General features: G+C 39.5%; 3 protein-coding genes across 3 annotated transcripts; all 3 read left to right on the top strand.

Annotated features, from left to right (window-relative positions):
• Positions 1–1,445: 1,445 nt before the first annotated feature.
• Positions 1,446–9,675, top strand: LOC141015129 (E3 ubiquitin-protein ligase TRIM35-like). Its single transcript, XM_073489060.1, has 9 exons — positions 1,446–1,598; positions 4,977–5,071; positions 5,248–5,548; positions 5,801–6,159; positions 6,695–6,769; positions 6,868–7,089; positions 7,171–7,193; positions 7,796–7,914; positions 8,007–9,675. The coding sequence occupies exons 3-9, from the start codon at positions 5,281–5,283 to the stop codon at positions 8,390–8,392; spliced, it is 1,452 nt and encodes a 483-aa protein (XP_073345161.1). The 5' UTR covers positions 1,446–1,598; positions 4,977–5,071; positions 5,248–5,280; the 3' UTR covers positions 8,393–9,675.
• A 4,585-nt stretch (positions 9,676–14,260) lies between these two features.
• On the top strand, positions 14,261–16,003 carry LOC141015130 (uncharacterized). Its single transcript, XM_073489061.1, has 6 exons — positions 14,261–14,383; positions 14,751–14,825; positions 14,917–15,138; positions 15,220–15,242; positions 15,383–15,501; positions 15,589–16,003. The coding sequence occupies exons 2-6, from the start codon at positions 14,775–14,777 to the stop codon at positions 15,984–15,986; spliced, it is 813 nt and encodes a 270-aa protein (XP_073345162.1). The 5' UTR covers positions 14,261–14,383; positions 14,751–14,774; the 3' UTR covers positions 15,987–16,003.
• A 1,367-nt stretch (positions 16,004–17,370) lies between these two features.
• LOC141015128 (NACHT, LRR and PYD domains-containing protein 3-like) lies at positions 17,371–23,572 on the top strand. Its single transcript, XM_073489059.1, has 10 exons — positions 17,371–17,421; positions 17,519–17,714; positions 17,903–18,040; positions 18,123–18,173; positions 18,641–20,423; positions 21,094–21,255; positions 21,346–21,519; positions 21,636–21,803; positions 22,302–22,348; positions 22,447–23,572. The coding sequence occupies exons 2-10, from the start codon at positions 17,615–17,617 to the stop codon at positions 22,965–22,967; spliced, it is 3,144 nt and encodes a 1,047-aa protein (XP_073345160.1). The 5' UTR covers positions 17,371–17,421; positions 17,519–17,614; the 3' UTR covers positions 22,968–23,572.
• Positions 23,573–24,828: the final 1,256 nt, after the last annotated feature.

The raw sequence follows: 24,828 nt of genomic DNA, 5'->3' as shown, positions 1-24,828 counted from the left end.
TAATATTCATAACATTATAATAAAGTGTCATAACCAAAAAACACCCTTTTTTAAATTCAGTTAAGGATTATTGTAACTAATAATAATAAAGATAATAATAATTCTGTACAGCAAGATACTCCAAACAAACCCGAACTGCCACCTCAAATCTGCCTAGAAATATTATAAATGAGACAAATTGAAACATTAAAGGAAAGGTTCACATTTGAAGAAAAAAAACAAAAAACATCTGTCTTAAAGGAACAGTTCACCCAAAAATGAAAATTTTATCAATATCTACTCACCCCATGGCAATGAAAAGTCAAGTAAAGTTTCATAGTCCACAAAACATTTCTGGAGCTTCACAGCAAATGATGAGGACTTGTTTTTAAAACATGCAGTCGAGCTTGTGCTAACGCTTTTAGCCTACCAGCTACAGTGAAGACTTCAGCTTTTTCAAATCACTTTGGGATCTTGGGGCTTCCAGAGACTCGGGTGAACTGCATGGAGCTATTTCATGATTTTTTTGGGTTGTTTTTTACATTTTAACTCAAGTCCCCATCTACTTCAGTTGTTCAGGAGAATGCCTCACTGCTGTTTTGCTGTGAAGCTCCAGAAATATTTTTTGGACTACGAAACTTCATCTGACTCTGATCGGCATGGGGGTGAGTAGATTATGAATGAATTTTCATTTTGGTGTGAACTGTTCCTTTAAATCAGTACTCAGTTTTAGTACAGCACAGTGAAACGTCCTCATTTTAATCGTTTCCTGATCCAGTGTAAAAGAGCATTGAAATTAAATGATGATATAATGACAGTCCCCTTTGGTAAAGGTGAGGCCAAATCATTAATGAGGAAGGCAGTGAGGGATTTGTGGCAGAAGTGGGATTCAGATGAAAAGGGAAGACACTACTACACCATTCAGAAATCAATTAACTTGAAGGATTTCAAAGGGAAGTGCAGAGGAGAGGAAGTGATTATTTCAAGGCTAAGACTCGGACATACAGGATTAAAATCAAGTCTTTACTTAATGGCAAAGTGTGTGTCGGATAAGTGTGATGTTTGTAAGGTTGCTGCAAATGTTGTCATGAAATGTAGCAATTATGATATATGAACTAGGGCGGAGATGGAGTTTGGAAAGGATTTTAGGGATGAGTGACAAAATGAGGCAATGTTACAAGGCTCTCATTATTTTTCTGAAAGATACAGGTTTAAATTGTAAGATATAATATATATTTAAATATATATACTGTACTAATGTACTATTATTATCAACATTTACATGTAGAATGTGACATGAGATACATGAAGCCCTGAGGCTACACACTCCGGTACAGTAGGTGGCGGTATGCACCTCTACACGTTGGTTTGCGATCCAGCGAAGAAGAAGAAGGAGAAGAAGAAGAAGAAGAAGAAGAAGAAGAAGAAGAAGAAGAAGAAGAAGAAGAAGAAGAAGAAGAAGAAGAAGAAGAAGAAGAAGAAGAAGAAGAAGTTGTTGTTAGCTAGCTAGCTAACAAGTAGGAAATACAACTTCGGATGCTCTTCCGTTGTCCTTTTTCTAGTAAAAAGTGGGAAATATTCGACTTCCGAGATGTCTTGAATGCAGGTAAAGAATAAAGGTGAGAAGCAAGAGATACTGATGATATTTTTAGCATTATTAGCAGTTTAACATTAACTAATATTTGTTTGCCAGTTGTTCTGTTGCTTTGTTATGATTAGTGTTCAGGTTCAGCTCTACGGGTATTAGAGCCAGGGATGAGGGGGAAATGAGAGGAGGAAGGTTTTTTTTCATTATGCACTACAAGAAAAAAAGTCGAAATGTTGAGAATAAAGTCGAAAAGTCGAGAATAAAGTCAACTCTTCTGCTTGCACGAATGCGGCCACCTCTTCCATGTTTGTGTGGTTTTTAGGCACAATCTCTTGAAAGTCCAGAAAATCCAGAGTTACAGGGTGCAGTCACTTTTCGGCAGGACCTGCCGAAAAGTGACTGCACCCTGTAAGTCCTTATTGCAAGGAGTGATATTGACCAAATTCACTGTACATGCACCTGGTTTCCTCTACTAGTAATGCTGAAAAGACAGAGGATGTAACCCCTCCCAATCCAGAGTTACAGGGTGCAGTCACTTTTCGGCAGGTCCTGCCGAAAAGTGACTGCACCCTGTAAGTCCTTATTGCAAGGAGTGATATTGACCAAATTCACTGTACATGCACCTGGTTTCCTCTACTAGTAATGCTGAAAAGACAGAGGATGTAACCCCTCCCAATCCAGAGTTACAGGGTGCAGTCACTTTTCGGCAGGTCCTGCCGAAAAGTGACTGCACCCTGTAAGTCCTTATTGCAAGGAGTGATATTGACCAAATTCACTGTACATGCACCTGGTTTCCTCTACTATTAATGCTGAAAAGACAGAGAATGTAACCCCTCCCAATCCAGAGTTACAGGGTGCAGTCACTTTTCGGCAAGTCCTGCCGAAAAGGGACTGCACCCTGTAAGTCCTTATTGCAAGGAGTGATATTGACCAAATTCACTGTACATGCACCTGGTTTCCTCTACTATTAATGCTGAAAAGACAGAGAATGTAACCCCTCCCAATCCAGAGTTACAGGGTGCAGTCACTTTTCGGCAGGCCCTGCCGAAAAGTGACTGCACCCTGTAACTCTGGATTGCAAGGAGTGATATTGACCAAATTCACTGTACATGCACCTGGTTTCCTCTACTATTAATGCTGAAAAGACAGAGAATGTAACCCCTCCCAATCCAGAGCTACAGGGTGCAGTCACTTTTCGGCAGGCCCTGCCAAAAAGTGACTGCACCCTGTAAGTCCTTATTGCAAGGAGTGATATTGACCAAATTCACTTTACATGCACCTGGTTTCCTCTACTATTAATGCTGAAAAGACAGAGAATGTAACCCCTCCCAATCCAGAGTTACAGGGTGCAGTCACTTTTCGGCAGGCGCTGCCGAAAAGTGACTGCACAGTGACACAGTGATATTGACCAAATTCACTGTACATGCACCTGGCAAACACAGAGAATGTTATGCAGAATGTAAAGGCAATCCGTTACAGTTATCCTACAGTTCTATATATACTGCATTATTGTATTCATAATTATGCTCTTAAAAGTACAAGTTATCCAAAAAGTTACTTAAATAAATGTAATGTAGTAAATGTAAATCATTATTACCCACCTCTGATAGCACTTACTAATTTCTCAGTATGTGTTATATGATTGCTATCTAATGTGACGTGGAAACACTCCTGCATTCTTTTCTGCATTGATTTCCTAATCCTCGTTATAAAATCACTGAAACAGGGATATTGAATTATGACTTTATTTATAGATCAAAGCGGTGTAAAATCACATTGCAACAACGATAACAACAACAACAACAACAACAATAAAAGTGGCAAGGTAAAGCATCTACCCTCATCAATTGTTGACAACTAGCCTACATTATGGAAACATCAGGTTACTTTTTTTTATCTGCGCCGTTCTTTTTCCGTAGCCTCTTCACTTGGGCTACAGGACTGCACAGTAAAAAAAACATTTCTCTCGGTGCTGCGTCTGCCAGCTGACCCGTAGTAGACCTACGCCCACTTCCTCTGAACTGATACGCGTTCCCGTCGGGGGCAGTCGTTTTTCGGCAAGCAGTCTCTTCTCGGCACTACACCTGTGGTATACCAGTCCTTGTAGTGGTATGCAGCTGGTATAACGATCCTTGGAGTGGTATGCCACTGTTATGCCTTTGGTATACCAATCTTTTGATTGGTATGCTGTTGTTATGCCCCTGGTATACCGATCCTTGGAGTGGTATGCCGCTGGTATACCGATCCTTGGAGTGGTATGCCACTGTTATACCGCTGGTATACCAGTCCTTGGAGTGGTATGCAGCTGTTATGCCACCGACACATGACGGTATGTGCCGCTTGAGACTGTTATGCCATTGAAAGACTGTTGGATGGTACCGTTGACTAATCGATAGCAGAAACTTTAAACCAACCAACCAAACAATACTTACTGACAGGTTTTCTTTCTTAGGAGAACACAATAATGCATTACTTCATATAACATCTACGTCACGGAACATTGTGGCATATTATGTATCATGTTCACTGAACTTTGAATGACCGGAATAAGCCACTAATAAAGAAAAAAGATGACTGGCATAGACATTGGGATATTTTCTGACACATGGTAATTTTACTGTTTACTGTTTAACTAGCTTATTGTGATAAGAAAGTGTTGATCCAGCGCATTAGCCTTTGGGCATCGATATAGCAACTGATCCTGCGGTATAAGCCTTTGGGTATTATACCGGATAAATTTGGGTATACGTCTATTTGATTGATTCATCTTTTTCTTTATTAGCGGCTTATTCCGTATGTATGTAACCTCTAATGTTACATACAGAATTATCTGTATAATCTACTTAACTAAAGGCACTGTGTGTTTATGTATTTGTTTATTTTTGGGGAAAAAAAACAAAACTGGTGTCATAACCTGCCATGAAATCTGTGATCACTCAAAGCCTGTACTGTTCATGAAGTCAGTAACACCGACACAGCACATGGTGGACTTTGCTTCCACCATCTGTTCAAGAGGCAGAGCTGCAGCATGTAGAAACTGGAGCCCTATGAAGAAGTTATGTACTGTACTGGTGCTTTAAATGACAGATCCCACGCTAATGAGAAATCATTAGCACTGATTCGTTTTTGGAGTTCATTTTGAATTTTTATCTTTTTGTCTTTACATAAGTATGTAAAGACAAAACTGAATCCCAAAACATTTTTTTGATGAACTGTGATGCTTTTAATTTAACAGTATGTAAAACTTGACACAATATCCAAATATTTTTTCCACCAAAAACCTATGTTTCCTCTAGAATAGAACTGTGTTAAAGATGCATAATTTAACATTTCTGCATTAAAATGTGTAAAGACGACTAGACTGAGTTGTGTACTTACATTATCCAAAACGTTTCCAACTCTGTTCAAGGTACCAGTGTGTTTCATTTGATCACCTGTCGCTATAACTTCAGCATGAGTGTCAGAGAGTGAGGAAAGAAGTTGGTGAACAAGAGTAAACATCACGTGAGTAGACTTTTAAAACATTCCCTCGTCTGTGGACATTTCTGTCTGAGTCATGTTGATAGATTTTCATTTGCAATGTGGGTTATTTAAAAATGAAGATGCTCTTGCTGTACTATAGATATTTATGTATTTCATTTTTCCATAAATTAATTCTGATTTTAATTTCTAATTGATAGTTTGACATCCTGTGAACCTGCTGAAAATTAAAAATGACCACACCAGTGTCAATCCCAAAATTGCTGAAAGAATACCTGGATGATCTGACTGAAGAAAGGCTGAGGGAATTTCAGTGGCACTTGGTCCAGATTCAGGTAGACGGATCCCGACCCATCCTGAGGTCCAGGCTGGAGAACGCTACCAGAGAGGCAACTGTGAATATACTGGTGGAGGTTTTCGGGGAAGATGGTGCTGTGGCGAGGACAGTGGATACTTTCTTTCGGATGAATCTTAATGACCTTGCCTCAAAGCTAGTTCGAGGTAAAATGTACAAAATGGACAAAAAATACGTTGAGAAAACAAATGTTTTATACATTTTTACTGTCATTTTTATTGAGATGTTATGACAATCTGTGTCTGATTAAGTGTCAAACTGTAGCTGAGCCTCATGTGGAAGCAGAAAGACAATCAGTGTATATACAGTAGAGTATAACAAATATTATGATTCCCACTGAGGAACCTGTGACTTAATTATAGCAGTAATATTACTTAACTTATTTATTTGATTTACAGCCAAAATGGACCAAACGAACCAAAGCATGGAACAGCAAGTAGATGAACCAGGGACCTCCTCTGCAAGAGAGGAACCAAGAGAAGTCGATCCCACTGTGCCCCAGGATCTCTCTTGTTCAATTTGCTTGAGTCTTTTCACTGACCCTGTGGTGCTGCACTGTGGCCACAGTTTCTGTCGGACCTGCGTTCAGGAAGACTGGGAGAAGAACATCGTTAGGGAATGCTCACTCTGTAAGCAGTTTATACCTGAAGGTGACCCTCCGATTAATTTTAGTCTGAAGAGTTGGTGTGAAAGCTACAGAGGGAGAAGTCAAGGTGAGCCATCAGGAGGACACAGCAACGACACAGAGTCGTTTCAGGTGAGGTTGTTTTAGTTATTTAAGCAACTTTGTTCAACTGCATTGTTGAATGTCGTATTATGATCAAAAATATTTCACTGTGTAAATGAATTAAGCTTACCATCAAGCCAGTGTTTACCGATTATGGGGCACAGGATTGACAATTGTATCAATCAGCATTAAAGTTGCTGTAATTCTGCATTTATTTAGAAACATTGTGGGATCGTCTATTGTCGAGGTAGACAGTAGGACGATGGTATTTGCGCTTTATTTCTTGCAGCAGGCAGCACATTGGTGAACAGCAGTCATTATCTTACATAAAATAACATGGGAAACAAGAAAGAAACAAAAACAATGTCACACTAAAGTAAGAGATAGTTGGATTGTGAAGAGATATTGGTTAAAATTTCATTATTATTATATGTTTTGTTGAGTGGATGTTGTTATATGTCTACATGGTTGTTATAATGATGTGTTTTAATGCAAAACTCTAATAAAGACATGTTTTAAAAAAAAAAAAATGTCATTATTAATTCAAGAGGGATTTTAATTTCAGACTCGACTCAAGAACATCAAAGAGAAGCAGGAAAAAGTCAAACAATTGTGTGATTCATCAATTGAGCGTATTAAGGTTTGTCAGCACTTCTACGTATATTTGGACTTTGATGAGTGACATCTTAAACACATTAAGAAATTAAGAGGATGACCAGTTTCTACTGTGACCCACAGACTCAGAGCTGCAACACAGAGAATAAGATTACGGACGACTTCAACATGCTTCGTGCCTTACTGGACAAAGAGGAAAAGACCAGACGAGATGCATTAAGGGAAGAAGCGAGACTGAAGATTCGTATGATACATTTGATCCATGATACGACCAAAAACACATTCTCGCTCTCTGACACCGTTAAAGAAATTGGAAAGTTTGGGGCCGGCGAAAGGTTCATATCGGTAAATATCAGATCTCATGACAGGTCTAATTCATGAAAAGTAATGTGAGGAATAATAATGCATTTCTTGTTTTCTTTGCAGACCTGTGGGACTATAATTAAAAGGTGTGTATGATTAATGATGTTTTCTTGTGTTTATGAGCCCTTGCCTTTTGATAAAATTCAGATTTTGTTCTGTCATGAAACAGTTCCTGCATGCCAATATGTAAATTGAAAGAGTTATTGGTCACTGTGATCCCTTCTCCTGTCCATACTGGCCATGAAGAGACCCTTCCTCAGGCCACCTGACACCCCATTTCCTGTCACTTGCGAACAAGATGCTGAGATACTCAATTCTTTCTGTCTGTGGGAGTTAATGTTTCAGCTGAGAAATCCTGCTCATCCTGGGGCTTTATGAGTTGACTTCAAACACCTACAAACACAAGAGCAAACAGGAGAGAGACCGAGTTTAGTCAGAGGCTGGGCTCTCTCCCCCAACACACACACATGCACACGCATATAAATGCACACGGTCAAATAAACAGATTACACAAATGGTTCAGCGATCAGTGAGCCTTTGCTTTGTAATTGCGTTAGGAAGGGATCTCTGCACAGCAATAAGCGCTTTTCGATAACTCTTTCAAGGTATATATGGTGTGTGAGTAAAGTTTTAGGGGAGACTTTTCAAAAAGACAAACCTGTTAATTAATTTCTTTAATTTGATCCAGAATGGAGAGGGCTTTGAGGAAGCTACGGGCAATTTCACAAGCACAGGTAAATGTGTCCGAGCATGTGGAAAACCTTCCGCTCACAGTCTTGGAGAAAATGTTGAACGACAGAAAACGGAGTAAGTTTTCAGGCCCATAAGCTTTGAATGAATTCAGATTTCACCTTTGGTCATTAAACTCACCAGTGAAGTGTTTTCTGTTTGATTTGTAGCCTCTGTGGTTCTGGACCCTGAAACTGCATCTTCATGTCCCTCTGTGTCTGACCATCCGACCAAGGTGAAGGTCAATGATACACGGCAGCTGTGTCCTGGAAACACAGAATGCAGCACCCGCTATCAGCAGGATCTACAGAAAAGTCCCAAAAGGATGAGAGTAGAACAAGACTACGAATTAATACCAATACCATTTTCATTTTGCAATGATTACACATCCACCCAGACCCATCCACTTCAATTCGAGCCTATTCCTTTTGATTTTATGCCTCCTTTGGATTACTTTGGAATCCATTTTGCTAAGGCTGAGGCTGAGGCTGAGGTTGAGGTTGAGTCTGAGTCGTCTGAGTCTAAGTCTGAGGTTGAGGCTGGCAATGAGGTCTAGCAGGGCCGTGCAGAGACCTTCAGAGAGGAAGGTGCTCAAAGTTAAAAGGAGCACATGGACCTGGAGATGAAACAATGAATTGATCAGTCGAAATTAATTGACAACTATTTTGATAACAGATTTTTTTGTTTAAGTCATTTTTCAAACAAAAAGGCAAAACATGTGTTGGCTCCAGCTTCATTTCTTTTTGTTTCAGTCCTCTCTTTATGAGGCATCTCTGCACTTCTGAATGAAATTTCATGACAATACAAGAAATTAAGATATTCCAAAGATACACACAGTTAAAACTGTGTAAGTTGCAAAGTGAACTGCTGATGACACAATGATCTCTTAAGCAGCTTTATATTATAATTCTAGATTCAGCAGAAGCTGTTTGATAATACACGCTTTCAGATTCTTGAACATTTGTGGCCTACTTTTCTCAAATACAATGCTTTCTACTATTAACAGACTCATTAAAAAGGAAATGATAGAAAAACACATTTGATTGCAAAGGATGTTAAATCTGTTCTTCAAACTAGCAAAACAACTGGTACTATTTCCTACAATTTAACAAAAGTATTTAACAGAACTACAACTACAAAAAAACAAACACTAGAATACACTTTGACAAAAGGGCACTTTGGACATCAGGGGCAAAGGAGCAGGTGCCAAAACCCTCTGATGTCACATCATTGTACTGTTTTTCTATTGTTTGATGTTACATGATTTAAACTTCTTAAGCCATTATTGTTGTTGTGATATATTCAGGTGAAATCCTGATATCTTGCTTGAAAAAATGATATTACATGGTTGAAATACTGAAAAACTGTTATATCTGATGCCACATCAATGTACTGTTGTTTGCATGCTGTCGTTAGCATTTAGCTCAAATCACCACTGTGCCAAAATACTGCCTGTTTTTTTAATGACCTGAAGTAAATATTTTATGAGGAATCTCAGTTTATCGGTTAGTTTCTGTTGTTTTAAGGGTGTTTAAGGCTTTTTTGCAGTTGTTGTGATATACTCATGTGAAGTCCTGATATCTTGCATCAAAAATGTACACAATAGAAGTACTGAAAAACTGTTACATTTGATGCCACTTCATTTTATTTACAAGATCAATGTATAATTTTGATTATGTTTGCGTGCTGTTGTTAGTATTTAGCTCAAAGCACCACTGTGCCTAAATATCCTAAATAAGGATACATTTTATAGGTAATGTAGGAATATGCCCAATGAATGTACAATATCATCTGATCACGACCTGCCTCCAGAACAGCTAATAAAGCAGCTGACTCATGTTTGTTAATACTGTGCTACTTTTACTGTGATTTTTAATCCAATTACCTTCCTTTGCCCCATTGGCAGCTCAGCTCCATCATCATAAATAGTCGGCTACAGTAGGCCATCGTCAGCTGTCATTGCTGTTGTCATAATTATTAAACTGGTACAAGTCTTGGGGGATGATGTAAAGCAGAGGTGCACACGTCTCTCCACTAGAGCTCCTCAGAGTCTGTGCCGAGTGCTGCTGGTGAGAGTGAAACAACTGAACGTGCACCAGGAAATTTTAATAGCTAAACATTTGTGACTGTAGGTGTGTCTCATGTCTGTATGTGTAGAAAATGTCTCAGGCATGAAGATAATACACACAGCAGGTGAGGGACAGTTTATTTCCTGTGCACACTTTCTTTCACTGTCAATTTAAATCTGTAGATGAGGCAACGCAGTGTGTCACGCGCGTGAGAAGCGACATTGAAAGCCCGCCTCCACTTAGAAAACCCCCGGTCAAACTAGCCCCCAGGTATTTTATGGCCCCTGTATATACTACATATTACCATAATGCAGTCCAAGAACAGAATTCAAAATAAAAGCACAATTTGCAATTTCACATTAATTCAGCCAGTCAGTCTGTTAATTAATTGTTGAATTAATTGAACGATTAGTTAATTAATTAATTGAGCATTCAAGGAATTCATTGATTATTTACGTAAATCATTTTACCAGCCTTATTCTGATCACACTGAAGCCTTAGAAGATGGAGGCCATGGCATTTCATCTGTGTGAATAAGTAGTCCAACGTAAAAATAAACAATATCAGGAGCTTCTGATGAATACTTGACTTAATAATCAAATATTTTCAATATTTCCCTCAAATTCAGATTTACGTTAACGGAAACTACTTGTTTCCACAGAGTAATTTCAGTTCAGAATGAAAGTACTCCACCTAAGAGTTGCACTCAGATAGTAGCAGAAGCTTCTGATGTGGCATTTCAAAATTAAAGCCCTCTTACAGGTAAGATTCTTTTCAATATTTCCATATGAATTCAGATTTATGACTCTCTGAGGTGGATTACTATTATTCTGAATTTAAATAACTGTGGAAACAGCTTGTTTCCTTCCAATGTCAATCTGAAATTAAAGGTAAATATTGGAAAATATTTTCAATTTCAGAGGGCTTTAATTTTGAAATTCAACATCAGAACTTCCTGGTATTGCCTGAGTGACTCTGGGGTGGGGTACTATTTGTCTAATGTAAAATGTGTTAGTTTGACCGTTGAACACGTCATTCACTGTCCATTGCATGAAACCAGGTAGTAAGAAGTGCGACCTGGATGCTCTTCTTTGTCCTTTTCCTAGAAGAAAGTGGGAAACTTTAGAGTTCTGAGATGTCTGGAATGCAGCCAGAAGAATAAAGGTGAGCAGTAAGAGATACTGATGATATTTTTTTAGCATTTTTTTAATTAGTGTTCAGGTTCGGCTCACCTGCTGGTAGATAAGAGTGAAGTGACAGAGGCGTAGGTCACATTCAAAGTGAAGGTGGGACAGTCTGACAGAGGTTTGGGGGATTCTCCCCAAGAAAATGCTGAAATATACCTGAGCTTTGATCACAAAGAGATGATCACCTTTGTGACAAAGTGATACCTACTCACATTGTAAACTATTATTCCTTTTGTAAATTATTTGTTGACTTAGATTTAGTCAATATGTTAGTAACAAAGGCAACATCCACATACCTAGTGGTAGAGTTTTGAAGCAGTTTGCTTAAATGACAGGACATCACAGTTACACAAGTCTCCTAAAACCATCAGTCAGGTGCCCTTATGAACATTACAACAGGGTCAGGTTAATGTGACTATTCCTCCTGTTCACAGTGGCCTTACAGTGATGCCTTTGGAGTGAATGGGGGACTTGTAAGAATATATGAAGAGGATGAAGAGTTATAGGATGGAAAAGCTCTTTTATTGTACATGTGGACGTGCTTCAGTTTCCCGTCAGACTGTGTGTGTGTGTGTGTGTGTGTGTGTGTGTGTGGGGGGGGGGGGGGGTGGTATCTGATGTCCACATGTACATTGGACCCTATAGAGATTAAGCTGTGTGTCTAAGTCTTTTCATGTGATAACCAGAACATATAGCTAGTCACAACTCAAAGTTGTCGACAGCCTTGATACGAGGGGGAGGCGACGTCATTTGTGGCCTCGGACCGGAGAATGCAACGTTGTCGAACATTTGATATCTTTCTCAAATGTGAGCTGTTTCTAGTGTCATGTGCTATGAGTGGTACACCATCAAATAATGCCCAGTTTAGTAACAACATCTGAATAGATTGATTTTCTAACAATGAAAGAAAAGTGTTTTGTGTTCAGTTTAAATCCCTTTGTACTACAGTGATGATCCCTCTCTGCCTGCCAACACTTTTCCACCAAGACTTAAAAGTTTAGATTTAAACTGGAATTAATTATTTAATAGATATTAAATTGTTGTAACTATTTCTATATCCTTGGTGTTTTCATTTAGGTGTTACACTTACAATTGCCCCCATATGCTGTTACAGTCACCCCTGCACATGGCAACAGATGTAACATTTGACTTCTTATGTTGATTGTAAAAACATTTGAGGACCGTTAACACAGATAAAAAGGTTACCCTCATCAAAATTATGTCTAAATAATTGGAGAGGTTTAAGTGTAAGTGATGGGAGACAAAATCTATTCTCGTTTTGTGCAAAAATATATTCAAACATTCTGCTGACATGAGGCTTCAGCTGTCTGGAAGACCTCCACTCTGTCTGACTCAAAGTTATTGTTTTAGACCCCCTTCAAGTGAGGTCCAACCCAAGACAAACAGGTTGTAGTTTTAAAGGAAGGTAAATCTATTAAGTAAATTGCAAACAAACAACCCAACAAACAAACTGATGGGCCTGATGGGTCAGAACTGGGGCTAAGCCTCTACCCTCACACAACAAATCAACTAAACCTAATTGAAATGAAGCCAGGAAAACTGAACTACAGCACCCATCAGATAAACATCACAAATGAAGTGATAAATTAAATCTTTTTACTGTAATGCAGCCTTTAAAACCAGGAAAAGACAAACACTGTTGCCATACCAGGATATAACAATATCCAAAGTAGTAGATGGTGTCTTGTCACATGTCACAATAACGATATAATATCAACATATTGTCCAGACCTAGTGACCAACAAGTGTTTTACGACTGCTTGAAATACTGTGAACTTATCCTCTAATGTTACATACAGAATTATCTGTATAATCTACTTCACTAAAGGCACTGTGTGTTTATGTATTTCTTTATTTTTTTGGTTTTGAAAAAAAGAAAAGAAAACTGATGTCATAACCTGCCATGAAATCTGTGATCACTCAAAGCCTGTACTGTTCATGAAGTCAGTAACACCGACACAGCACATGGTGGACTTTGCTTCCACCATCTGTTCAAGAGGCAGAGCTGCAGCATGTAGAAACTGGAGCCCTATGAAGAAGTTATGTACATAAGTATGTGAAGACACAACTGACTCGCAGAACGTTTTCTTGATGAATCGTGATGCTTTTAATTCAACAGTTGAATTAAAAAAATTGAAAAAAAAATGAGTCATGTTGATAGATTTTCATTTGCAATGTGGGTCGTTTAACAATGAAGATGCTCTTCATATGTGAATGTATTTAATTTTTTCCATAAGTTAATTCTGATTTTAATTTCCAATTGATAGTTTGACATCCTGTGAACCTGCTGAAAATTAAAAATGACCACACCAGTGTCAATCCCAATATTGCTGAAAAGGCACCTGGATGATCTGACTGAAGAAAGGCTGAGGGAGTTTCAGTGGTACTTGCTCCAGATTCAGATAGACGGATCCCGACCCATCCCGAGGTCCAAGCTGGAGAACGCTACCAGAGAGGAAACTGTGAATATACTGGTGCAGGTTTTCGGGGAAGATGGTGCTGTGGCGAGGACAGTGGCTACTTTATCTGAGATGCTTCTTAATGATCTTGCCTCAAACCTTCAAGTTCGAGGTAAATGTCTTAGTATGTTAATTCTTTACATATTTTTAGGGACCAAAAATGCATTGAGAAAACAAATGTTTCATACATTTTTACTGTCATTTCTATTGTTTAAGTGTCAAACTCTTAAACTGTAGCTGAGCCTCATGTGGAAGCAGAAAGACAATCAGAGTATATACAGTAGAGTATAACAAATATTATGATTCCCACTGAGGAACCTGTGACTTAATTATAGCAGTAATATTACTTAACTTATTTATTTGATTTACAGCCAAACTGAACCAAATGAACCAAAGCATGGAACAGCAAGTAGAGGAGCCAGGGACCTCCTCTGCAAGAGAGGAACCAGGGACCTCCTCTGCAAGAGAGGAACCAGGGACCTCCTCTGCAAGAGAGGAGCCACGGACCTCCTCTGCAAGAGAGGAACCAAGAGAAGTCGATCCCACTGTGCCCGAGGATCTCTCTTGTACAATTTGCTTAGATCTTTTCACTGACCCTGTGGTGCTGCACTGTGGCCACAGTTTCTGTCGGTCCTGCCTTCACCAACACTGGGAGATAAACACCCGTGGGGAATGTGCACTTTGTAGGAAGCGTACATGGGAAGATGACCCTCCGATTAATTTTATTCTGAAGAGTTTGTGTGAAAGCTACAGAGGGATAAGTCAAGGTGATCCATCAGGAGGACACAGCAACGACACAGAGTCGTTTCAGGTGAGGTTGTTTTAGTTATTTAACCGGCTTTGTTCAACTGCATTGTTGAATGTCGTATTATGATAAAAATGTTCACTATGTAAATGAATGAAGCTTAACATCAAGCCAGTGTTTACCGATTATGGGGCACAGGTCTGACAATTGTATCAATCAGCATTAAAGTTGCTGTTATTCTGCATTTATTAAGGAACATTGTGGGATCGTCTATTGTCGAGGTAGACAGAAGGACGGTCATTATCTTACATGAAATAAAATGGGAAACAAGAAAGAAACAAAAACAATGTCACCCTAAAGTAAGAGATAGTTGGATTGTGAAGAGATTTTGGTTAAAATTTCATTATTAATTCAAGAAGGATTTTAATTTCAGACTCCACCCAAGAACATCAAAAAGATGCAGGAAAATGCCAAACAATTGTGTGATTCATCAGTTGAGCGCATTAAGGTTTGTCAGCACTTCTACGTATATTTGGACTTTGATGAGTGACATCTTAAATAAATCAAGAAATGAAGACAGATTCTACTGTGACCCACAGACTCAGAGCTGCAACACAAAGAATAAGATTACGGACGACTTCAACATGCTTCGTGCCTTACTCGACGAAGAGGAAAAGACCAGACAAGATGCATTAAGAGAAGAAGTGAGACTGAAGAGTCGTATGTTAAATTTGATCTCTGATGTGATCGAAAACACATCCTCGCTCTCTGACACTATTGAAGAAATTGGACAGTTTGGGGCCGGCGAAAGGTTCACTGGGGTAAATATCAGATCTCATGACAGGTCTAATTCGTGAAAAGTAATGTGAGGAATAATAATGCATTTCTTGTTTTCTTTGCAGGTCTGTATGGCTGTAATGATAAGGTGTGTATGATTAATTCTCTGCACAGTAATTATTAATAAGCGCTTTTCAATAACTCTTTCAAGGTATATATGGTGTGTGAGTAAAGTTTTGGGGAGACTTTTTAAAAAGTCTGTTAATTAATTTCTTTAATTTGATCCAGAATGCAGACGGATTTGAGGAATCTACAGACAATTTCACAACCATGGATAAATGTGTCCGAGCATGTGGAAAACCTTCCGCTCACAGTCTTGGAGAAGATGTTGAACAACATAAAACAGAGTAAGTTTTCAGGCCCATAAGCTTTGAATGAATTCAGATTTCACCTCTGGTCATTAAACTCACCAGTGTTTTCTGTTTGATTTGTAGCCTCTGTGGTTGTGGACCCCAAAACTGCATCTTCATGTCCCTCTGTGTCTGACCATCCGACCAAGGTGAAGGTCAACGATACACGGCAGCCGTGTCCTGGAAACACAGAATGCAGCACCCGCTATCAGCAGGATCTACAGAAAAAACCCAAAAGGATGAGAGTAGAACAAGACTACAAAAATGGGAAAGTGTCATTTCATGATCCTGATAATAACACATCCATCATGACCAATGAGGGGACATTTACTCAGAAGATGTACCCATATATTTCTCACATTAGAGTCATTGATGAGGATGAGGTTGAGCACAACTTGTTAGTTGTTCCTATTGATGAGGCTGGCGATGACGTCGAGCAGGGCTGTGCAGAGACCTTCAGAGAGGAAGGTGCTCAAAGTTAAAAGGGGCACATGGACCTGGAGATGAAACAATGAATTGATCAGTTGAAATTACTATTTTGAGAAACTATTTTGATAACAGATTTTTTGTTTAAGTCATTTTTCAAAGAAAAACACAAAACGTGTGTTGGCTCCAGCTTCATTTCTTTTTGTTTCAGTCCTCTCTTTATGAGGCGTCTCTGCACTGCTGAATGAAATTTCATGATAATACAAGAAATTATGATAAACATTAAAACAATAAAAGATACACACACTTAAAACTGTGTAAGTTGCAAAGTGAACTGCTGATGACACAATGATCTCTTAAGCAGCTTTATATTATAATTCTAGATTCAGCAGAAGCTGTTTGATAATACATGCTTTTAGATTCTTGAAAATTTATGGCCTACTTTTCTCAAATATAATGCTTTCTACTATTAAGAGACTCATTAAAAGGGAAATGATAGAAAAACACATTTGATTGCAAAGGATGGTACTATTTCTTACAATTTAACAAAGTATTTAACAGAACTACCACTACAAAAAACAAACACTAGAATACACTTTGACTAAAAGACACTTTGGACATCAGGGGCAAAGGAGCAGGTGCCAAAACCCTCTGATGTCACATCATTGTACTGTTTTTCTATTGTTTGATGTTACATGATTTAAACTTCTTAAGCCATTATTGTTGTTGTGATATATTCAGGTGAGATCCTGATATCTTGCTTGAAAAAATGATATTACATGGTTGAAATACTGAAAAAACGTTATATCTGACATCACATCATTGTACTGTTTTCATGTTTGCATGCTGTCGTTAGCATTTAGCTCAAAGCACCACTGTGCCTAAATACGGCCTGTTTTTTTAATGACCTGAAGTAAATATTTTACATGAGGAATCTCAGTTTATCTGTTAGTTTCTGTTGTTTTAAGGGTGTTTAAGGCTTTTTTGCATTTTCAGATGTTTCATGATTTAGTCATTGTTGTGATATACTCATGTGAAATCATGCTGTTGTTAGTATTTAGCTCAAAGCACCACTGTGCCTAAATATCCTAAATGAGGACACATTTTTCTCAAAACTTCTTTGGGTTTTGGGTGTTTTTGTCTTTTGTTATCAAATCCTAATATCTTGCTTTTACTTGGTGCCAAATATTAACAATATCAGTGTATAATTTACCAATAAAGCTAATCAAATCATGTTGTTGCAGTTTGTTTTTTTAAAAACTGGAGTTCATTTTCTAGTAAATGAAACTGCTTCAAGAGTTGCGGTTTATTCAGGGAGACTTTATTTCGTGCGAAGCTGTGCAGACAGAAAAACCCACCAGCTTCCTGTTTTTATTCAGTGTCAACCAGGAAGGAAGCCAGACACTGTTGCTTTATCTGTGCAAGTACAACTCCGCTTATGATCAGTTTGCTGTTGATGTCTAAATCAGATGGACATCAGTCGTTGTTAAAGTAGGTAAGCATTTCCTTTAGCTTTTCTTATATTAGCCCTCACTGAATATAGTCATTATGTATCTGAAATAATTTTTTTCCCCTTATTTTAATGTAGTTTCCATGACCAGATATTCGATCTGCTGAAAGTAAATCTCTGCAACTGCAAAGGAAAGTGTTCATCTCATGTCCAAGGACCAAATAAAGACTATTTATGAGGAGTACCAATCTAAGTCATGGAAGCCGCGAAGGAGCCGATGAGGAAAATATGGAGCAAAAGAGTGTCGCTGACAAAACAGATGAGGTCACCCGAGGTAAGGATGTCAAATTCAGAATAAAAAGTTGTTATTGCAAGGAAAAATTATTAACAAACTTAAAAGACTGATAATAATAATGATAAAGTGTTAATCCAACTTTATTATATTAATTTTACTCCAGTGATCATTCGCTTAAGTTGGTTTTGTAAGAAAGTGCTGAAATTGAGTTTTGTGGTTTCTCTCAGAGTCTGTTTCCTCTATTGAGTCATTGGTTCATCATATCCATCACAGCTACATTGCTCAGGGTGGCAGCAATGTGGTCGCTCCCACCATCACTGGTAACGTCGGCAACCTAAACATCAGTATCATCTCGACAGGTCAAGGTAGATACATGTAAGATGTGGTCATAACTGAAACTGTGGTTTGGGCAGCAGAGTGCTGATCTTTCACTCCTTTTTTTTGCAGAGTCGAACGTTGACGTAAACCGTGACACTGCAGAGACGCTGCAATCCCAACGTGAGTACTTACTATCACTATCACCATCACCTAAAGGAGCAATTTAGAAGATATGGCCAGAATTTTAGTTTAAAACAGAGTGTGAAGAAACAAACAGGGTTGAAGTTATGTCAACGATGTACTGTGTTGAAGTTACTCTTTGTAAAACACAGTCGACATAAACTAAAAACTCTTCGACCCTTCGAAAACCCCGGAGTCATGGTCTTATTCAGAGCTGCTGTAAATCACCTCCATACTGTATCCTCTGTTATCAAACTGACCTCGTTCGGTCTTGGAGGCTGTGTTAAGTCCACGTTCGGTGTCCAGTTGTGTCCACTCTGGCTCCCTATGTTTCGGAGCTACCTTCAAATTCTGGTCATATTCTACAAATTACACCTTTAACCTCATTTTGGAGTTTAACGTGTTGACAGATTCATAAAAGCAAGAAATAAAACCTAAATAACCTTTCATTGCATTTTGACATCCAGATGACAGGGTTGCAGAATGTCAACAGGAACTGAAAGATGCTCTGAAGAGGGATTTCAGTCACTTTTTTGAGGGGATGGTGGCAAAAGCAAACAAGATATCCCTCAATAAGATCTACACAGAGCTCTACATCACTGAGGGAGGGAGTGGTGAAGTCAACCAGGAGCATGAGGTGAGACAGATTGAGATGGCATCCAGGATACATGCGGCCCAGGAGAAATCAATCCACTGCAATCACCTCTTTGTTCCTCAACCGGGACGAGACAACCGCACAAGAACTGTGATCACACGGGGAGTCGCTGGAATTGGGAAAACCGTATCCGTCAAGAAATTCACTCTAGACTGGGCAGAGGAGAAAGAAAACACCAACCTGGACTTTGTGTTTCCTCTCTCTTTCCGAGAGCTGAATCTGATGAAAGAGAAAACCCTCAGTCTGGTGGATCTTCTCAGTGAAATCTTTCCTCAAACAAAAGACACAGGAATCTTTGTTAATGGTAAAATGGAAATGCTCTTCATTCTGGATGGTCTGGACGAGAGCCGCCTGTCTCTGGACTTCAACGAAAGCGAAATAATGTCAGATGTGACACAGGAAACCAAGGTTGGTGTGCTTCTGACCAACCTCATCAGGGGAAAGCTGCTTCCTTGGGCTCTTGTTTGGATAACATCTCGCCCGGTGGCTTCCAGTCAGATCCCTCTGGAGCACATTGATCTTGTGACAGAGGTGCGAGGGTTCAACAACCCCCAGAAAGACGAGTACTTCAGGAAGAAAATCAGTGACAAGAGCTTAGCAGACAGGGTAATCAAACATGTGAAATCCTGCAGGAGTCTTCACATCATGTGCCACATTCCAGTCTTCTGTTGGATGGCGGCGAGTGTTCTTGAGAAGAAGTTGGCGACGACTGACGGGAAAGACACACCAAAGAATCTCACTCAGATGTACATCCACTTCTTGTCCTTGTATGCGGACGACATGGAGAAGAGGCTTCCAGGAAGAAGAGGGTCAAACATTGACTGCTTGAGACATAACCTCATGTCACTGGGTGAACTGGCCTTCAAAGAGCTCGAGAAGGGCCACTTGATCTTCTATGAGAGCGACCTCAACCAGAACGGTATAAAAGTCACGGAGGCGTTCTCAGGAATCTACACGGAGATCTTCAGTGAGGAGCTGATACTCGGCAAGGAGAAGATGTTCTGCTTCGTGCATCTGAGCATCCAGGAATTCTTCGCTGCGTTGTATGTCTACCTCAGATTTCACAACGACAACTTCAACGTCTTGATCAAGAAGTCATCCGCTTCGAGACGGTTCCCATTCAGGGATGCATCAGAGGTCATCCTCTACAAGGAAGCCGTAGAGAAGGCTTTGCGGTGCAAAAATGGACACTTTGACATCTTCCTGCGCTTCCTTTTGGGCTTGTCTCTGGAGTCCAATCAGACTCTGTTGAAACGTCTAATGACCAGCAACAGAACAAACCAAAACACAAGAACAGAGATCATTAAACACATAAAGAACAAGATCAGGGCAAATCCATCTCCAGACAGATGCCTCAATCTCTTCCACTGTCTGAATGAGCTGAACGACCGCTCTCTTGTGGACGAGATTCAGCACTACCTCCGACCAGATCATCTTAACAGAGCCAAACTTTCAGCTGCCCAGTGGGCCACCCTGGTCTTTGTTCTGCTGACATCAGAGGAAGAGCTGAGCGTGTTCGAGCTCAGCAACTACACCCGCTCAGAGGAAGGACTTCTGAGGCTGCTGCCTGTAATAAAAACCGCCCGAGCGGCAAAGTAAGTGCATCCTTATCTCGAATAACGTGCTTTAAAGTTTATTTTTTTGGCACTGATGTTAAAGATAGTCAGCTTCCATGCTCAGATTCTTACTGGTATGGAGAAATCTAGGAAACTCTGAAGAGGAACTACATCCTGAAAAACAATCTAAATGGGTGTTCAGTAGTGTTGCTGATTGATTCAAACAAAACCTTATATTTTTGACTGGGAAGTCATGACACCTCCAGAGTGTTTTGTGACAACAAACCTTATATCTATATATTTTTTATATAAGTTAGCGACTAGCTTTTGAACATACTGGAGTGTTTAGCAGTTCAAGAGCCCGATATGTCCCTCAGGAGCTGGTGGAGACCAAAATTGGAGCTAAAATAGAGTTATTATTGGACCTATATTCTCTAAGAGGCCAGAAACATGACACCAAATGAATGATAAAGTCATCCTTGATGTGTAAACAAGTGACACAGTGTGTCACTGCTGCCCCCAAGTGGTCAAAAAGCTGTTACTACAAGTGTTAGCCCTCAAATATCAATGCTTTGTCTTGCTCTAAATCCTGTTTTATGCCATATGCAGTGAGTGCAAGATAACATAACATGCAGTCGAACAGATTATCATAAGGGGACATTTCTTTATTAGATTATTCGCCTTCCTTATACTGTCTCTCCTCCTGCAGTGTCAATGCCTGTAATCTCACTGTGACCTGCTGTGAAAACCTGGCGAATGGCATCAGCTTATCCCAGCTGAGAGAGCTGGACCTGGGCAACAACAACCTGACAGATGCAGGAATAAAGCAGCTCTCTGGTGGACTGAAGAGCAGCAAACTGGAGACACTCAGGTTAATATTCGACATGTTTCTTTTAGATACAGGTTTTTATTTACAGATACCAAGCAAGTGGTTTATTTCTTTATTTCTCTGTTTGTTAAGACTGAGGAGCTGCAGCCTTACAGAGCACAGCTCCGGCGTCCTGACCTCAGTTATCAGCTCAGCCTCCTGCCACCTGAAAGTATTTGACCTCTCTGACAATGACTTGCTGGACGTGGGAGTCAGAAAGCTCTGTGGCGGTCTGGGGAGTCTTCACTGTAAACTGGAAATACTCATGTGAGTGCCTTGAGTGAAATTCCATGCCAGATGAATTATTTAACAGCAGAATACAGTACAGTGCCAAACATGCATGGAGATCAGTTGGATGACATGTCCGGGTGTCTGTTGTGAAGTTTGTCCCTGTGCAGACTGACAGAAGAAAGCTGCATTTTCCTGGCGGCCGCTTTGAACTCATCCAGTCTGAGAGAGCTCGACCTGAGCTACAACCACCCGGGAAACTCAGGCCTGCAGCTGATGTCTGCTCTGCGAGACGACCCACAATGCAGCCTGGAGGAACTCAGGTAGTGGTGGTGTAAAGTAGAGCTCAAATGATGACAACAACAGATTTATAAATAGGAAGATACTGCGGTAGAGAAAGGCCTAAGGGATATTTAAGTGTCACCAAACTCTGTAAAGTTCATTTTTCAACTGTAAAATGTCGATCTCTTTAATTTAAAGGTCTTTTATCATAGAAAGTGATATTTCCATGTCTTTTTTTAACATATAAGCAGGTCCAGGTCTTATATAAATACTGTGAAAGTATCAAAATGTCTTAATAATTCAAAAAATAACAACGTCAACGTCAAAGACACCAAAGTGGTTTTCTGGCAGGTTTAGCTCCTGGCACCCTGGAGCTGACCCCACTGTAACCCCTGCTAACTAGCTAACAGCAGCTACATTTAGCGCTTACTTTGGTGATATGCTGCCCCCTATTGTTTGGAGTATGAACTCAACAGGTTGCCAATTCTTACATATTGCACCTTTAATGATACAAACTGTGGTCTTCTCTGGTGTTGTAGAATGGAAGAGTGTGGTGAGTCCAGGATTCAACCAGGTCCGAAGAAATGTGAGTAACCAGCAACTTTCGTCTCCTTTGTTTTCTTCTAAAGTCACGAGACAACTGTGAGCATGATACTGACTGACATTCTCGATCTGTTTCATCAGACACCAAAAAACTCACCCTGGATCCGAACACAGCGCACAGAGACCTTTCTCTGGCCGAGGGAAACAGGAAGGCGACGCGTTGGACCGAGCAGCCATACCCTGACCACCCAGAGAGGTTTGATTTCTGGAGACAGGTGTTGTGCACGGAGGGACTGACTGGGCGCTGCTACTGGGAGACAGAATGGAGTGGGAGAGCTTTCATAGGAGTCACCTACAGAGGGATGTCCAGGAAGGGAGAGGGTCACGACAGCTGGTTGGGCAAAAACGACTCCTCCTGGGGACTAAACTGCAACAGCAATGGCTACAGGACCTGGCACCGAGGGATGGAGACTGCTGTAGCCACCCAGCCCGTCTCCAACAGAGTGGGAGTCTTTCTGGACTGGCCAGCAGGGAAACTGTCCTTCTTCAAGGTCTCCTGTGGTGAGCTGACGCTCCTCCACTGCTTCCACACCACCTTCACCGAGCCCGTCTACCCAGGGTTCAGGCTGGGCTGGGTGGACTCCACAGTGTACTTGTGTTAAGTGATACCTGGACACAGTGAACAGCTTCATATTCTCCCTGTCCAACACAACACAGAGGACATGTAACATAGTATAGTGTTTTCTTTTCTTCTGCTTCTGAGCCAGAAAACAAAATAACTAAGTTTGTTTGCCCAGATTCTCTCAGACCTCTGCCCCCATACTGGACCCCAAACCTCACATCAGCAGTGTGGTTTCAGTCGTTCGGTCCAGACGAAATATCTCAACAAATATTTGATGAATTGCGATGAAATGTTGTACTTACATTCATGGTTCCCAGAGGATGAATCCTAAAGACTTCAATAATCCACAAACCTTTCCTGTTGCACAACAATGAGGTTTACATTTGCGTTTTTTTGACAAAAGTTGAACTTTCAAAGGTGAAATTTTTAATTTGTCCATTACTTGGTGGTGGTTTTTGAAATCACACCTGTAAAACTAATAATATTCCCAATGGTATGCTCTTTTTTAAACAAAGTGTCCGACATATTTTTATGGTAAATACATTTTTATATTCTATTTTTGCAGTATTTGTTTTTTTCTTTTGTGTCACTATATCTGTATATGAAAACCTACTTGGCAATAAACCTGATTCTGATCAATCACAACCTTTGTGTATAATTTAAGCTACTTAGCAAATGTTAGCATGCTATCACATTAAACTAAGATGGTAACCATCAGCGTGTTAGCATTGTAATTGTGAGCATAATAGCTAGACATTTGCATTGGCTGCGAGCATGGCTGGACTGTGGTACATTTGTTTTTAAAAAAATATGACCACGAGTTCGAAGTCATGTAGGTGCCGTAAAAATACATCTTACAAAAATAAGAAGGAATAAATTAAAGAATAAATAAGTAAATCAAAAATGTGTTCAGGCTCAAACTTCTCCTAGCACCAACGGATCTGTCTGGCAGAAACACTTTAGGAAATCATGTGATGTAAATATTTATTCTTTCATTTATTCCTCATATGGCTTAACAATTTTTCATTATCATACAGATTCATTCTTTTTTATGCCGCTCATGTATTGGGCATTTTACAGTAGAATTAAAGAGTTAATAAACTTGTCAGTGCAGAATATTAATTTTTAAATGCTGGAAGCACAAATCGAGAACATAAACCTCAAACCTCAACTTATGAAACCAAATATGTCTGCATGGCAGGATACTAAGAGGAAGTGAAAAAAGGCTTGGAATAAAAAAAAGGGGAAACTGTCTATATGGTGGTGAAGACCTCACGTGTATGACAATATATGGTGGAGTGTATTACTGCCGTGCCAAAATAACAGATCAGCATCACAGAATAATGTGAAGAAATTATTTCTACGAGATATTTTCATGCTAAAACAAGATACTTTACCATTATTACAACATACAAACTTAACAGGTTTAAACAAGAAACTTTTGTTAGAAAAATATTCTTTATATCTTATCATGTGAAACGTTTCATGAATATAACAGGTTTCACATGATAATATAATTAGTATAGTATAGTATAAGTTTGTAATGTTGTACTAATATGAAAATATCTTGTTAGAACTTGAAAAACATTTTTTTCTAATAACTTGAATGGCTCTCAGTAGAGTGCATACCTCTGCCAATGCCCTGATTCAGTCCAATATCAAATAAAACATATTTAAATCCACTAAATCAGGACTTTTATCTGATCAAATTGAACTCACTTATAGATACCAGCCACCTTAATATACCTGTTTTTTCCATGAAGATCGAAGTATTATTCTCTGAGAAATTGACCGAAATGTTGGATAACGCCCTATCTCGCAATGTCAAAGAAAGTGGAAAAAAAAATAAAATTCCTTCATCCAGATCTGCACCAGGAGTTACAGGGCTCTATTGTGGGCCA

The sequence above is a fragment of the Pagrus major genome, chromosome 20, assembly GCF_040436345.1.
Source record: "Pagrus major chromosome 20, Pma_NU_1.0".
In the NCBI taxonomy this organism is placed as follows: Eukaryota; Metazoa; Chordata; class Actinopteri; order Spariformes; family Sparidae; genus Pagrus; species Pagrus major.
This window is presented reverse-complemented; position numbering and strand designations above follow the sequence as displayed.

What these genes read in the sequence shown, in the direction of transcription:
- LOC141015130 (XM_073489061.1), top strand. Translation starts at nt 14,775, where the DNA reads ATGCAGGAAAATGCCAAACAATTGTGTGATTCATCAGTTGAGCGCATT. An exon ending in CATCAGTTGAGCGCATTAAG is followed by an intron (nt 14,826 to 14,916) that starts GTTTGTCAGCAC and finishes TGTGACCCACAG; the next exon opens with ACTCAGAGCTGCAACACAAA. An exon ending in TGTATGGCTGTAATGATAAG is followed by an intron (nt 15,243 to 15,382) that starts GTGTGTATGATT and finishes AATTTGATCCAG; the next exon opens with AATGCAGACGGATTTGAGGA.
- LOC141015129 (XM_073489060.1), top strand. Translation starts at nt 5,281, where the DNA reads ATGACCACACCAGTGTCAATCCCAAAATTGCTGAAAGAATACCTGGAT. An exon ending in ACGACACAGAGTCGTTTCAG is followed by an intron (nt 6,160 to 6,694) that starts GTGAGGTTGTTT and finishes TTTTAATTTCAG; the next exon opens with ACTCGACTCAAGAACATCAA. An exon ending in TGTGGGACTATAATTAAAAG is followed by an intron (nt 7,194 to 7,795) that starts GTGTGTATGATT and finishes AATTTGATCCAG; the next exon opens with AATGGAGAGGGCTTTGAGGA.
- LOC141015128 (XM_073489059.1), top strand. Translation starts at nt 17,615, where the DNA reads ATGAGGAGTACCAATCTAAGTCATGGAAGCCGCGAAGGAGCCGATGAG. An exon ending in TGTAAACTGGAAATACTCAT is followed by an intron (nt 21,520 to 21,635) that starts GTGAGTGCCTTG and finishes TCTGTTGTGAAG; the next exon opens with TTTGTCCCTGTGCAGACTGA. An exon ending in TGCAGCCTGGAGGAACTCAG is followed by an intron (nt 21,804 to 22,301) that starts GTAGTGGTGGTG and finishes CTGGTGTTGTAG; the next exon opens with AATGGAAGAGTGTGGTGAGT.